At 33.3% G+C, this 11,446-nt stretch overlaps 2 protein-coding genes across 2 annotated transcripts; one reads left to right on the top strand and one right to left on the bottom strand.

Annotated features, from left to right (window-relative positions):
• The first annotated feature begins 770 nt into the window (after nt 1-770).
• LOC123199106 lies at nt 771-2,202 on the top strand. The gene is made up of 3 exons (XM_044613950.1): nt 771-1,297; nt 1,437-1,622; nt 1,703-2,202. The coding sequence occupies exons 1-3, from the start codon at nt 812-814 to the stop codon at nt 1,985-1,987; spliced, it is 957 nt and encodes a 318-aa protein (XP_044469885.1). The 5' UTR covers nt 771-811; the 3' UTR covers nt 1,988-2,202.
• A 3,095-nt stretch (nt 2,203-5,297) lies between these two features.
• LOC123199105 (mitogen-activated protein kinase kinase kinase 20-like) lies at nt 5,298-6,615 on the bottom strand. Its single transcript, XM_044613949.1, has one exon. The coding sequence runs from the start codon at nt 6,516-6,518 to the stop codon at nt 5,463-5,465; it is 1,056 nt and encodes a 351-aa protein (XP_044469884.1). The 5' UTR covers nt 6,519-6,615; the 3' UTR covers nt 5,298-5,462.
• Between the last annotated feature and the right edge of the window lie 4,831 nt (nt 6,616-11,446).

Here is an 11,446-nt window from a genome sequence, read left to right as displayed (position 1 = left end):
TTTAGTTGGCATAAAAAGACATTCTCATCCAAAATCAAGTATAAATAATATTTTTTCATCTAAACTTAAACTCTATTAATGAAACAATAATATTAAGAAATAAAATTACCACTTCTCTCTATTATTTTATTTTTTAAAATTATTATATAATTTTAAATTAACAAAAATTAAAAATAATAATTTAAATATCTAAATTATATAAGCCTTTTTATTTTCATTCCATTTCACCCATATGTTTTCTTTCTCTCTTGTTATAGATAAGGTATTTTTGTCGTGAAATTGTATATCGAGAGTAAACTATACATTTTAAAAATATTAGAGGTTTTTCTAACATTTTTATTAAGGATTTTATTGAAAATTCATAAAAGTTTAAGAATCTTTTGAAAAATTTTGAAATATTAGTATACCTCCAATGGTTTAAAAAATGATGTAATATATAATAAATTATGGATGTAAATGATATATTACAACTATTAAAGTTATATAGTTGTTTCAAAATATATATAGGGGTTTGATATTTTTTAGAAATTAATTTGTAAATTTTCAAATTATCATGTTTTAAATATTTGAGTAAGATAAAAAATAGCTATTTTTTTAAATTAATGAAAAATAAAACTGCTATTTTACTTTTTGTTGTTAGTTATTTTGGGTGGAAATATATTATTTTGGAAGGAAAAAATGTTTTTAAGCCAAAGGCTGGGTGGTACAATGTGATTTTCTCTTTAATATAAATTCTCATACTCAGTCTTCACATCTCACTTCTGCTAGCTACTTCTCCGTCTCTTCCTTGAACTGAATACGACAAACAACAATGTCCGCTCAGCTCTCAAAAACTGACTCAGAGGTTAGTAGTCTGACTCAGTCCTCGCCCACAAGATCTCCCCGCCGTGCAGTCTACTACGTGCAGAGCCCGTCGAGAGATTCTCACGATGGTGAAAAGACGACAAACTCCTTCCACTCGACGCCTGTGCTCAGCCCCATGGGCTCGCCGCCTCACTCTCATTCCAACTCTTCGTTAGGCCCTCATTCTTCTCGTGAGTCGGCCTCCACTCGCCTCTCCGCCTCACTCAAACCCCAACACCACCGCAAGAACAATGACCGCAAGTCTCGCAAGCCGTGGAAGGAGTTTGACGCCATTGAAGAAGAGGGACTTCTTGACGGAGAAAACTTTCACAGCGGTGTCTCTTGTCGCTTCTATTTTCTCACTTTTGTTGTGGGATTCTTTGTGCTTTTCTCTTTGTTCTCCTTGATCTTGTGGGGCGCTAGTAAACCTCAAAAACCCACCGTCACAATGAAGGTCAGATTTCATTATTCATACCTTAACCTTTCAATAAAACTACGCTCAGCGACGGCGAGTACAGACTTATATGTATCATGATTGGGTGATTTTCGAATTAAATTCTTGATTGATCTGGTGAAACGGTTACTGTTTGCAGAGCATTGCATTTGATCAATTCGTGGTTCAAGCTGGTGCGGATTTTTCCGGAGTAGCAACAGAAATGGTGTCGATGAATTGCACAGTGAAGCTCACATTTCGCAACACTGCTACATTTTTTGGCGTACATGTAACATCAACACCGCTAGATCTATCATTCTCGCAGCTAACTGTAGCCACCGGAACAGTATTCAACTGACCCCCTTCTTATACTTTTATATTTCATCAGTTAAATCCGATTTAATTTATGCAATTGGAAAAATGCAGATACATAAGTTTTATCAATCAAGAAAGAGCCAGAGATCACTTACAGTGACAATGAAGGGAAGCAACATTCCATTGTACGGAGGGGGAGCCAGCTTGGGCAGTGTAAACGGTGCACCGATTGAGCCAGTGCCATTGACGCTGAGCTTGATGGTTCGATCACGAGCTTACGTTTTGGGGAGATTAGTGAAACCCAAGTTCTATAAGAGAGTGGAATGCGGCGTCATTATGGACCCAAAGAAAATGAATGTAAATATGTCGTTGAAGAACAAATGCAGTTACCGGTGAACATGAGAGACAGTGACAGTGAGGTGGTTAACAATGGCGGATTTGTGGGTCAAAAGGACGGAGTTGACCCAGCTATGCAGGGTGGGATCTGGATTTTGTTAAGATCTTCGTGATCTGATAACGTAGGCGGTAGCTGTCGGTGGTTTTAATTTATATTGTAATTTTTTATTATATGGTTTTAATGTGAGTGTTAAATAATGTTTATTTATTATACAGATTTACACGAAATTTGAAATCAAAAGTTGTTACTTGGCTTATTATAGACTTATAATAGTCAGGGCAGATAATAAATTCGTTATGTCTAAAGTATCTTTCGAAAAATAGTTGTCTCAAGCTGGTGTGTCAACTTGGCTCCATTGAGCTTGAGACGAAAAAATGAGAGCGAGTTTGAGTCAACCATGAGCCATATATTTTTTGACTCGTAAGTCGTTTACAGATGCAAATAAAACAACATTGTTTTGTAAAATTTAAAACAATATTGTTTTAGACAATTATGTATATTATATGAATATAAAAAAATAACGTATTGTTATATACTTTAGATTCGAAATGAGATTGCTCTATTAAAAGTTCAATCGACTGACTCTCCCAAGGCAAAGCAACTTGCATTGTCTTTTCTTTATTTTTTCGTCATCCTTCACTGGTAGGATGTTCAATTTCTTTTAAATCTTTTTGGTTGTTATACTAGATTTCCACGATGGGATATGCATGTTTAATATAATTTTAGGATGGTGAAACATTTGATTTGATGGATGCCTTTGTTTCAAATGTTGTTGTGTTTGATTGACTTTCATTCACCGTTTGAGTGTAAAATGGTGCTCCAATTCTATAGTATTAAACATATTCGAATTTGAACTTGAGTTTGAGCACTTCCGTTGACAACAAGCTCAATCTCGAGACCAATGTCCATAAACTCGTCAAGCTTGAGTGAGCCAGGAGCTAAATCTCCCCAAAGCCAACTGCTTTATGTTAATAATTTCCTGATCCAGTTGCTTTCAATTTTTTTTCCTTCATCAATTACACTCTACACTGTACATCTTGTTTAAAATAATGGCAGGGCTCAAGGCAGTTCAACTCAATTCAACCTAGTATAAAATTTCTAGTATAATAAATATTCAAATGGCCAAAGGACTATTTCCCACCCAAGGTATGTTGCAATCTCAAGTTTTCACTCTTTAATTATAGAAACAGTAAACACTTACCCATGATCGGTTAAATTTAACAGAACCCTAACGTCTGAAAATTTTATCTCTTTTTACCCCCCCAAACTTTAAAAACTAAAATTTTCTCCGGGTCGAAGTTTTAAAAAATGGCAGTTTCACCCTAAGGTTTCGTTTTGAAATTTCTGACGACATCTCCGGCTCCATTACCGACGACCTCTCCCTCTCGAAGCATCTTCTCCTTTCGACGATCCCTTTCCTCCCATTTAGATGCCCGATCGGCATCGAAGAAGCCTTGGAAGACGAAGACGAAGTTATCGTCTTCCCAGAGGTCCGTCTTCCCAGACGAAGACAACAGCTTCGTCTTCGTCTGGGAAGACGAAGAACTTCGTCTTTCCCGATGAAGTTCTTCGTCTCCCAAAGTTTTTCCGACGTCGATCGGATGTCCAAATGGAAGGAAAGAGATCGTCGAAAAGAGAGGATGCTTCGGGAGAGAAAGGTTGTCGGCAATAGAGCTGGAGATGTCATCGAAGATTTCAAAATGAAACCCTAGGATGAAACTGCTATTTTTTAAAACTTAAGCTGAAGAAAAATTTTAGTTTTTAAAGTTTAGGGGGCAAAAATAGATTATATTTTAGTTTATTTTATAATATTATAAAAGAAATAACGATTTTATCCTTATCATCGTTAATTTTAACTACTCATAGATAAGTGTTTGATATTTCTATAGTTAAAAAGTAGAAACTTGAGATTACCTTGGATGAGATATAATCCTTTGGCCTATTCAAATTCTAAAATATCGTTTAGAATTGACGGGTTGGGTCTAGACCCATCAATTGATGAATTTAATAGTCAAACCGGTCTTTTAAGATTAAAAAGCATATGTCACCATCCAAATTTGTGGGCTCATCAAAATATTTTTTAATTTTTAAATTTTTTTAATAAATCATATCAAACTGGTTTATTACAGTAATAACATATTATGTCATAAAAGAGGATCTGGGTTTTTTGGGGGGTGTGGTGGGGGTTAACCCAGCCCCTTGACATGTCTAGGCATATTGAGCAGCGCATGCATATCTTTTCTAAACCAAATTGCTCTAGGATTTTCATCATCAGTCTTTCATGAACGCTAGCCTCTTACTGTGTCCGAAAGGTATAAGATTGGAAACTGCACACATCTTCTTTTTGCTGTTTTCACAGGGATTTACCTTTTCAGTCTTGCTTTTCTCTAGATTTCATTCACAGAACTTAAAAACTTGTGATGTTTCTGATACAAATCTGACACTATCAGATCCTAGAAACTGTATTCTCTCAATGCCTGCAGGAAAATTAGAGTTCCAACACACAGTATCCATCTGTAAGTGGAACAATTCCAAGACCAATTTCATATTTAGATGTAAAATATATTACACATTGCATGAGAATAAGAATCTCATGTTTCACATTTATATGGCCTAAAAGTGTGCATGGCATTGGAAACCATTTAATCCTTCCAATATATTTGGTGGAACAGATTCACCAATTTATGACAAGAAAGCGTATACATTATCTTTTGCTTCTGTTTCTCCAGATTACTCAGACGGTCTCAAACTCAAGTCTTTCTCTTTAGAAGTTTTAGTATTTCATATAAAATTTGATATCATAAATAATATAACATTCTGCAAACAATTAATTAAGTCATAAATTCGAGAACTTATACAGTACTCTGTAGCTAAAAATTATTTATATATACCTGTAAGTAGTACTGGTTGACAGCCTGTGTTTTCATGAAATTATCTGCCATCGTTGGCACTGCTAAAATTGTTTCACCATGAGGAAAAGGTACAATATTCAGAGGTGAATTTGAACTGGGCAAAAAGTTTAACTAGGGTAAATGTTTAAGCAGAATGTTATAGTTTTATCTCATGCTTCATCTCTACAATGAAGCCCTTCATTTCATCATAACATAGTAAAGCCTGATGCATATTCTTATCAAACAAATAATTTCTGTCGAAAGGTCTGCTGTCCAACAAGAAAATTTTCAGAAAATAACCCATAGAGGAATCTGATGCAGAGGACATGGCTAGAATTTTAGATTCACAGATACCAATATTCACTTGATGGAAAAACAAAATCCACTCTTAAGAACAGAACTTCTGGTTAACAATCAATGAAGAAATGAAAAAAATCAAAGGGAATTTAATTCATATAAAAAATCTGCTATGTACACTACAGTTAGCCACCTGAGTGGCCAATCAGGACCCTTCTATTATCTAAGTCAGTCTCAAAGTCTCTCCAAGTAATTTACAGTAAAAAAGGGGAAAAAAAATCCGTTTTTATCTCACAGTGACCCAGCTCTCTGAATCTGCCCAACTGGGTCTCTCATCACCGGCCAGTTGCCTAATTCGATCCAAGAAGCAATTTCGAGATGACACAAATGAAGAATCCCCTGAAGTTCTTATTGATGATTGAACTGAAATCCATCCTGGAAAATCAAAAGGACTTCTGGGTGATTCTTCAATTTCTTCCTCCTTCAAAGTGAAAATCTCATCACCATGATCATCAAAAGAGCTATCCACAGAAACAAACGGATGATTCAAAAGCATATCAGCAGTCCACCTCTGTTTTGGATCCTTAACAAAACATTTGACTAAAAAATCTTTGCCTTCTTCTGACAATTCCCCTGGAATCACAGGTAACTCATCTCCAACTCCAATTCTAATCAACAAACCAAACACATTGCCTCCATCCTTAAAATTCCAAGCTGGTTTCCCTGTAATCATCTCCACCACGGCGCAGCCAAGAGCCCATATATCTCCCGGCGGCTCATACTCGTTGTCGTTTACTGCTTCCGGCGACATAAACAAAGGTGTCCCTCTGCACTCAAATTTCTCTTGTTTGTTCTCTGTTCCTGATTTCTTCGCCAAACCGAAATCAGCAATCTTCGCCTCATCCTGGTCAAAAACCAACAAATTTTGAAGCTTTATATCACAGTGGACGAACCCTTTTGCGTGAATATGGCGAAGGCCTTTGAGCACTGATCTTGTGTATCTTTTAACATCTGATTCTTGCAATTTCCCATTATTTTTCCTCAGCCAATCAGCCAAACTCCCTCTAGACGCATACTCCAAGAAGAGATTATAAAATCTCTCACCGTTTTCAACGCTATAACCACCACCAAAACAACCAACAATCTGCGGACAACAACCCAATTCATCAAGCACTTCCTTCTCGTTCTTCAAACTACTAGAACAAGAATCTTGACAAGTTTTCACCGCCATTAACGAAGGAAATCGAGAACAATTCTTTCTGGTTACCGCCAGACTCACACTTCCAAAGTTGCCATGACCAATGACATCTCCTCGAACCCAATCCATGGCAGGCAATTCCATTAGAAGAAAAAATTTTCCTCCTCCTTTTTTTTAAATAAACTCTGTATTTCCCTCGGAAAGAAAGAAGGAAAAACAAGGTAGGCAGGTGCAGGGGGGAAAGGAAGTCTCACAAGTAATTTATAGTCCAGGAGAATCTAGTTGGTTTAATTGTAATTATCTATTATAATTATAATTATTATTTATAATTAATGCATGTGATAGGCGTGGATATTTGGGGCTGGCTTTTCTGGAGTTGAAGGGGAACAGCAAGTATGCCCACCTTGGAAACTTGGTGGTGCTTCATAAATTGGTAAGTTTGATTGGATTTGGAATATTCCATTAGGGTACCCTGTGATTGTTATAATTATTCTATAATTTAATATTACTACACATCTCAATAGAGAAAGGTATTCGTGTATATATGGTTTTTAATTTAATTGATTTATGTGATCATTAGAGTGACATGGATTTGATTGTTGATTTGTTTCAATTGAGAAACATTATAAATTTCAAGTAAAATGTCATAAACCATATATATTATTAATGTCAAAAGACTTATTCCCACCAAGGTTTAGTGCATCTCGAAACTTTTATTCATTAAATTTTGAAAACTAAAATATTTATTTATCAGTTATTAAAGTTAACAGAATCAGTTCGTAATAAAAGTAAAATTATTATTTAACTAAGAATATTAAAAAAATACAAAAACTTACATTATTTATCTTTTTAGATTATTAAATTTTAAAAAACTATATTTTCCCTTTAGGGTATCAATTTCTCTTGGATAATTTTCTAGTGAACAGTTGGGTTCTTCGATGCTTTCTCCCCCTCTTGATATTGTCTCTTCTTTTTTTACGCTACTTCCGATGTTTGCTCCTGCCACGATTCATCCAAACGAATATTGACGAGATAATTTTTTGTCTTTGTCAATTCGTCTGGATAAAGAGGAATCTTGCCTTCTCTGGCAAGGACAAGTCCAAAAGAAAGGACTTCACTCATAGTTTACTCATCTTTGTCCAAACAAACCATAAGAGAGATATAATTTTTCATATGTGGAAAAGTTTATCCAATGTGCAAAAGTGAGATTAAATTTTGATTAATATTAATTATATAATTTTGTAAGCTGACAAAAATACCTTTTATCTAATTAATTAAACTTATGGTGGGAAAAAATATGTTTAAAAAAAAAAAGAGTGGGAATCTTCATTGAGTTAAAATAATAATAATAGTAAAATACAATGTAGCCCTCTTTACTCTTTATTTAGGCACCAAATCCCTGCAGGCCTCTCACGTGCACTTAACAAATACCCTCCTTCCCTTTGAAAACTATGCTTGCTGGATTTTTATGCTTTAAATAATTAGACAATAGATACCCTCCCACTTCTACTCTTAATTTGTTTGCATTTTATGAAAGAGTAATATTATATATAACTATTTTAAATATATAAATAAAATTATTTAATTATATAATAAAATATATAAATATATATTTATTTGTTTTTTATAAAATAAATATAAATAATATTACTCATGGATTATTATCTATTAAACATATTTATAATAAGCCGGAGCGGAAAAACAGAGCATTAAAGCTAAGCCTTCGCTGGAAGAAGACGAAGATAAAGAATATATAAAAAAAAGTTGAAAAATATTAAATAAGTTAAAGGAGAGACGGCAGCTACGCAGAAGCAATGAACCCAATTACTACCTCCAAATTGTCAAAGTGGGTATGATTCAGATCGCGTAAATAGCAATCATATGCATCGCAACTCTCTGAATTCGACCTGAAGGGTTTGCTTTGCTTTGCTTTGCTAAGCGGTGAAAAGTAAGATCTCTTTCGTGAAAAATAAGAGCTTGAATAATATATGTGAAAGAAAGGTTACCAATAGTTTCCTTTGATTTCTGATTTACTACGTAACATGTTTTCTTTGTCATTTCCAGGGTCACTTTCAGCGTTTTAATCACTAAAATTTTAGGGACTCATCTCACGTGCTTGCCGCCTTTCGCACTACCGCCTAACTACTCTCTTCACCAGTTTTATTAGTTGATGAATTGTAAGCCTCGACCTGAAAGTCCACCTCGGCTCAAGTGAAGACAACGGATTAATTGTCTTGTCATTGTCACTCAGACAAAAATCATGAAATGTGAGTTCTTCGTGCCTGAAATGAAACATGATGGCAGCGAGCGAAGATGCCGATTGGAGCAGTAAAATTTGGCCTTTGATTGAACCATTTTATCTTCCAAGTAAAAAGAGATTTTTTATTTTTTTCATAAAAATGAGACGGAGTTGGAGATGAAGATTGCGAAAATCCTTGCCATCTTAGATAAAATGGGGACAAAGAATAATATATCTTTAACCTATTTTATCTCTGGCTTGTTTTTTTTATATATATTTAATAATTTTTTTCATATTAATTTGTTTTTATATAATAAATAGTTTATTATTTTTATAATAAATCAAAAAAGAAAAATATGAAAAATTTTTATCATAAAAATGAATAGAAGAACGAAAGAAAAAAAATTTTCACAAAGAAATTTTTTGTTATTATCATATCAGAGATAAGATAAAGATGAAAAAATGTTTTCTACGTGAAGATACGAATAGGAATTATGGTACTTGATCGTATCCGCTGCCATCTCTAAAGATGGCTTCTAATTTTTTTTGGGAAATTCATTTTTTTTATGTGAAAAAGTGTTAGGTTGCAGGTGGTTGATTTGGGATCGCAGGATCTCCAGGAATTTATAATCAACCATGGACATTGACATGGGTCACGTTTATTTGTATAGGACCAGCTTGGATTCACATAGAAGAAGATTTAGCTCATTGTCTTAATATAATTTTATTTTTCCAACTAATACTTTTATGGCACATCCGTGATCATTTTCATAAACAGTGACAATGATTTGATTTTTTATCATCCAGATTCAGTTATTAAGCGTGATTGTATTCACATGTCTCATGGCTGTAATTGTGCTATGTGTTATCACGTTTTTCTTTTAAATACGGCCAAAGAATTATTATTTATCCTAAGTTTTAACGAAAAGGTAAATGCATATTTTTTAACTTTTAAAAATTTAAAAAAAATTTAGAGATAAAAGTAAAATTGTTATTTTTATTATTAAATACTATAAAATTTATATTATTTTTTTTATAGTTTAAAAAACTAATAATTTTTTTTAAAATTAAGTTTTAAAAATTTCATTTTTTCCCCTAAGGTTTCAAAACCTTGCTTTAATTTTTTGACGATTGACTCTGATCAATCCATCTTCTTCCTCAATGGAGACAATGGCTTGGAGGCTCCTCACTTACACAATCTAGCAACCTTCAGTAGCCAGGACGACAACCTTCATCTCCATAAGACAAATCAAACCCATACGAAGATGAATGATTCGCCTTTGTCCAGATGACGACGAAATCGTCATCATCTGGGTCTACTAGATTTGTTGTCCCAGTTGCTGAGGAAGAGCCTTCAAGCCATTGTCGTCGTCGAGGAAGAAAATGGGTAAGCCAAAATCAATTGCCGAAAAATGGAAGTAAGGTTTTGAAAGCGTAGAGGGGAAAAGTGAATTTTTCAACATTTAATCATATGAAAAATTGTTAGTTTTTTAACTCTATGAAGAAAATGATAAAAATTTTGTAGAGTTTTATAGTTGTGATAAAATGACAAATTTATCTTTGTTTTTAACATAAAATTCTAACATAAGTTAATCTATAAGTAGATGTTTGAACTTTCGAAATCTCACAATTATGTATTTATATTTGTATTAAAACTTGGATAAAAAAAAATCCTTTGACCTTTAAATAATGGTGAAAATCTGATTAATGACCTTAACATAATATATTTATAAATTTGATGTGTGTGTATATATATATATAAGGGGAAAGTAAAAAAGAGGGACTATTGGTATAGAGGGATAACTTGATTGGTAAAAGAAAGAGAATTTCCAAGTGTAAGAGTATGGATTCAAGATCTATCTTCAAGTTCTAAAATGATAATTCGACTCAAATAAAATTGTTGTTATTAAAAAAAAGACCATTATTTATAGGGATAAATATGAATCAAATTGAATTTGAATATCTCTTAATTCGAGTTCAAATCAAATAAAAAATAGCTCTATTTGAATTTATCAAACTAAAATTAAGAACGATTTGAGTTTGACTCGAACAAAAATGATTTGGCTTAAGTTTATAATTTGAATCCGTAATTTTGGATTTATTATTTAAATTTATAAATCATTGACAAAATAATGTTATTTTATCTAATAATAGGTAAAACAGTATTGTTTTTAATAATTATTTAACATAATTTGAATTAAAACTATGAGTCAAGTTTGAATTAAATTAAAATTACCTATCTAGTTTACAGGTTAGTTCTAAACAAATTTTCTTTAATTCAAGTTTAATTTAATTTTAAAATAAATTAAATTTTTTAATTTAAATTTGAGCTAAATTAATTATGAAACAAACTGAATGGAGCTGAGCCGTGCCAATTTTTGAGCTCAAACCAGCCTCGGTAGCCCTAACCAGCTCTGATTGGTCCATACCTAATTATTCATATTCTTGGTTTGAATTTTGAATAATATTTATTTACATTCAAGTCAGGGGTAAGTTGCACCAAAAAAATCTGGTGATTTGCCGCCAGAGTGTCAATTTCCCAAGGAAAAGAAAGGAGAAAAGTTGGGAGTTTGTCGGTTCCTACAAAAAAATAAAAAATAAAATAAACAATTTGGAGAAGCGAACGGATGGGTTGTGCTTTAGTAGTCAATTCGATTAAATTGGCGTAAAATGTGAACTTGACCGTCCTGGGTCATATCATTTTTTATCAAATCATAGAATTCAAATCCAACTGTAGCAGACTGCCAGCTAAGTCCAAAGAAAAACACCCAATGCATGCACCAAATGCTGCCACCGGTCCATCAATGGTCAGTTTCCAAATATATTTGCACGC

Source organism: Mangifera indica, chromosome 16 (genome assembly GCF_011075055.1).
Source record: "Mangifera indica cultivar Alphonso chromosome 16, CATAS_Mindica_2.1, whole genome shotgun sequence".
Taxonomy (NCBI): domain Eukaryota; kingdom Viridiplantae; phylum Streptophyta; class Magnoliopsida; order Sapindales; family Anacardiaceae; genus Mangifera; species Mangifera indica.
This window is presented reverse-complemented; position numbering and strand designations above follow the sequence as displayed.

Coding starts and splice junctions, on each gene's coding strand:
- LOC123199106 (XM_044613950.1), top strand. CDS start 812: ATGTCCGCTCAGCTCTCAAAAACTGACTCAGAGGTTAGTAGTCTGACT. Junction 1,298..1,436: donor AACCCACCGTCACAATGAAG/GTCAGATTTCAT, acceptor TACTGTTTGCAG/AGCATTGCATTTGATCAATT. Junction 1,623..1,702: donor TAACTGTAGCCACCGGAACA/GTATTCAACTGA, acceptor GGAAAAATGCAG/ATACATAAGTTTTATCAATC.
- LOC123199105 (XM_044613949.1), bottom strand. CDS start 6,518: ATGGAATTGCCTGCCATGGATTGGGTTCGAGGAGATGTCATTGGTCAT.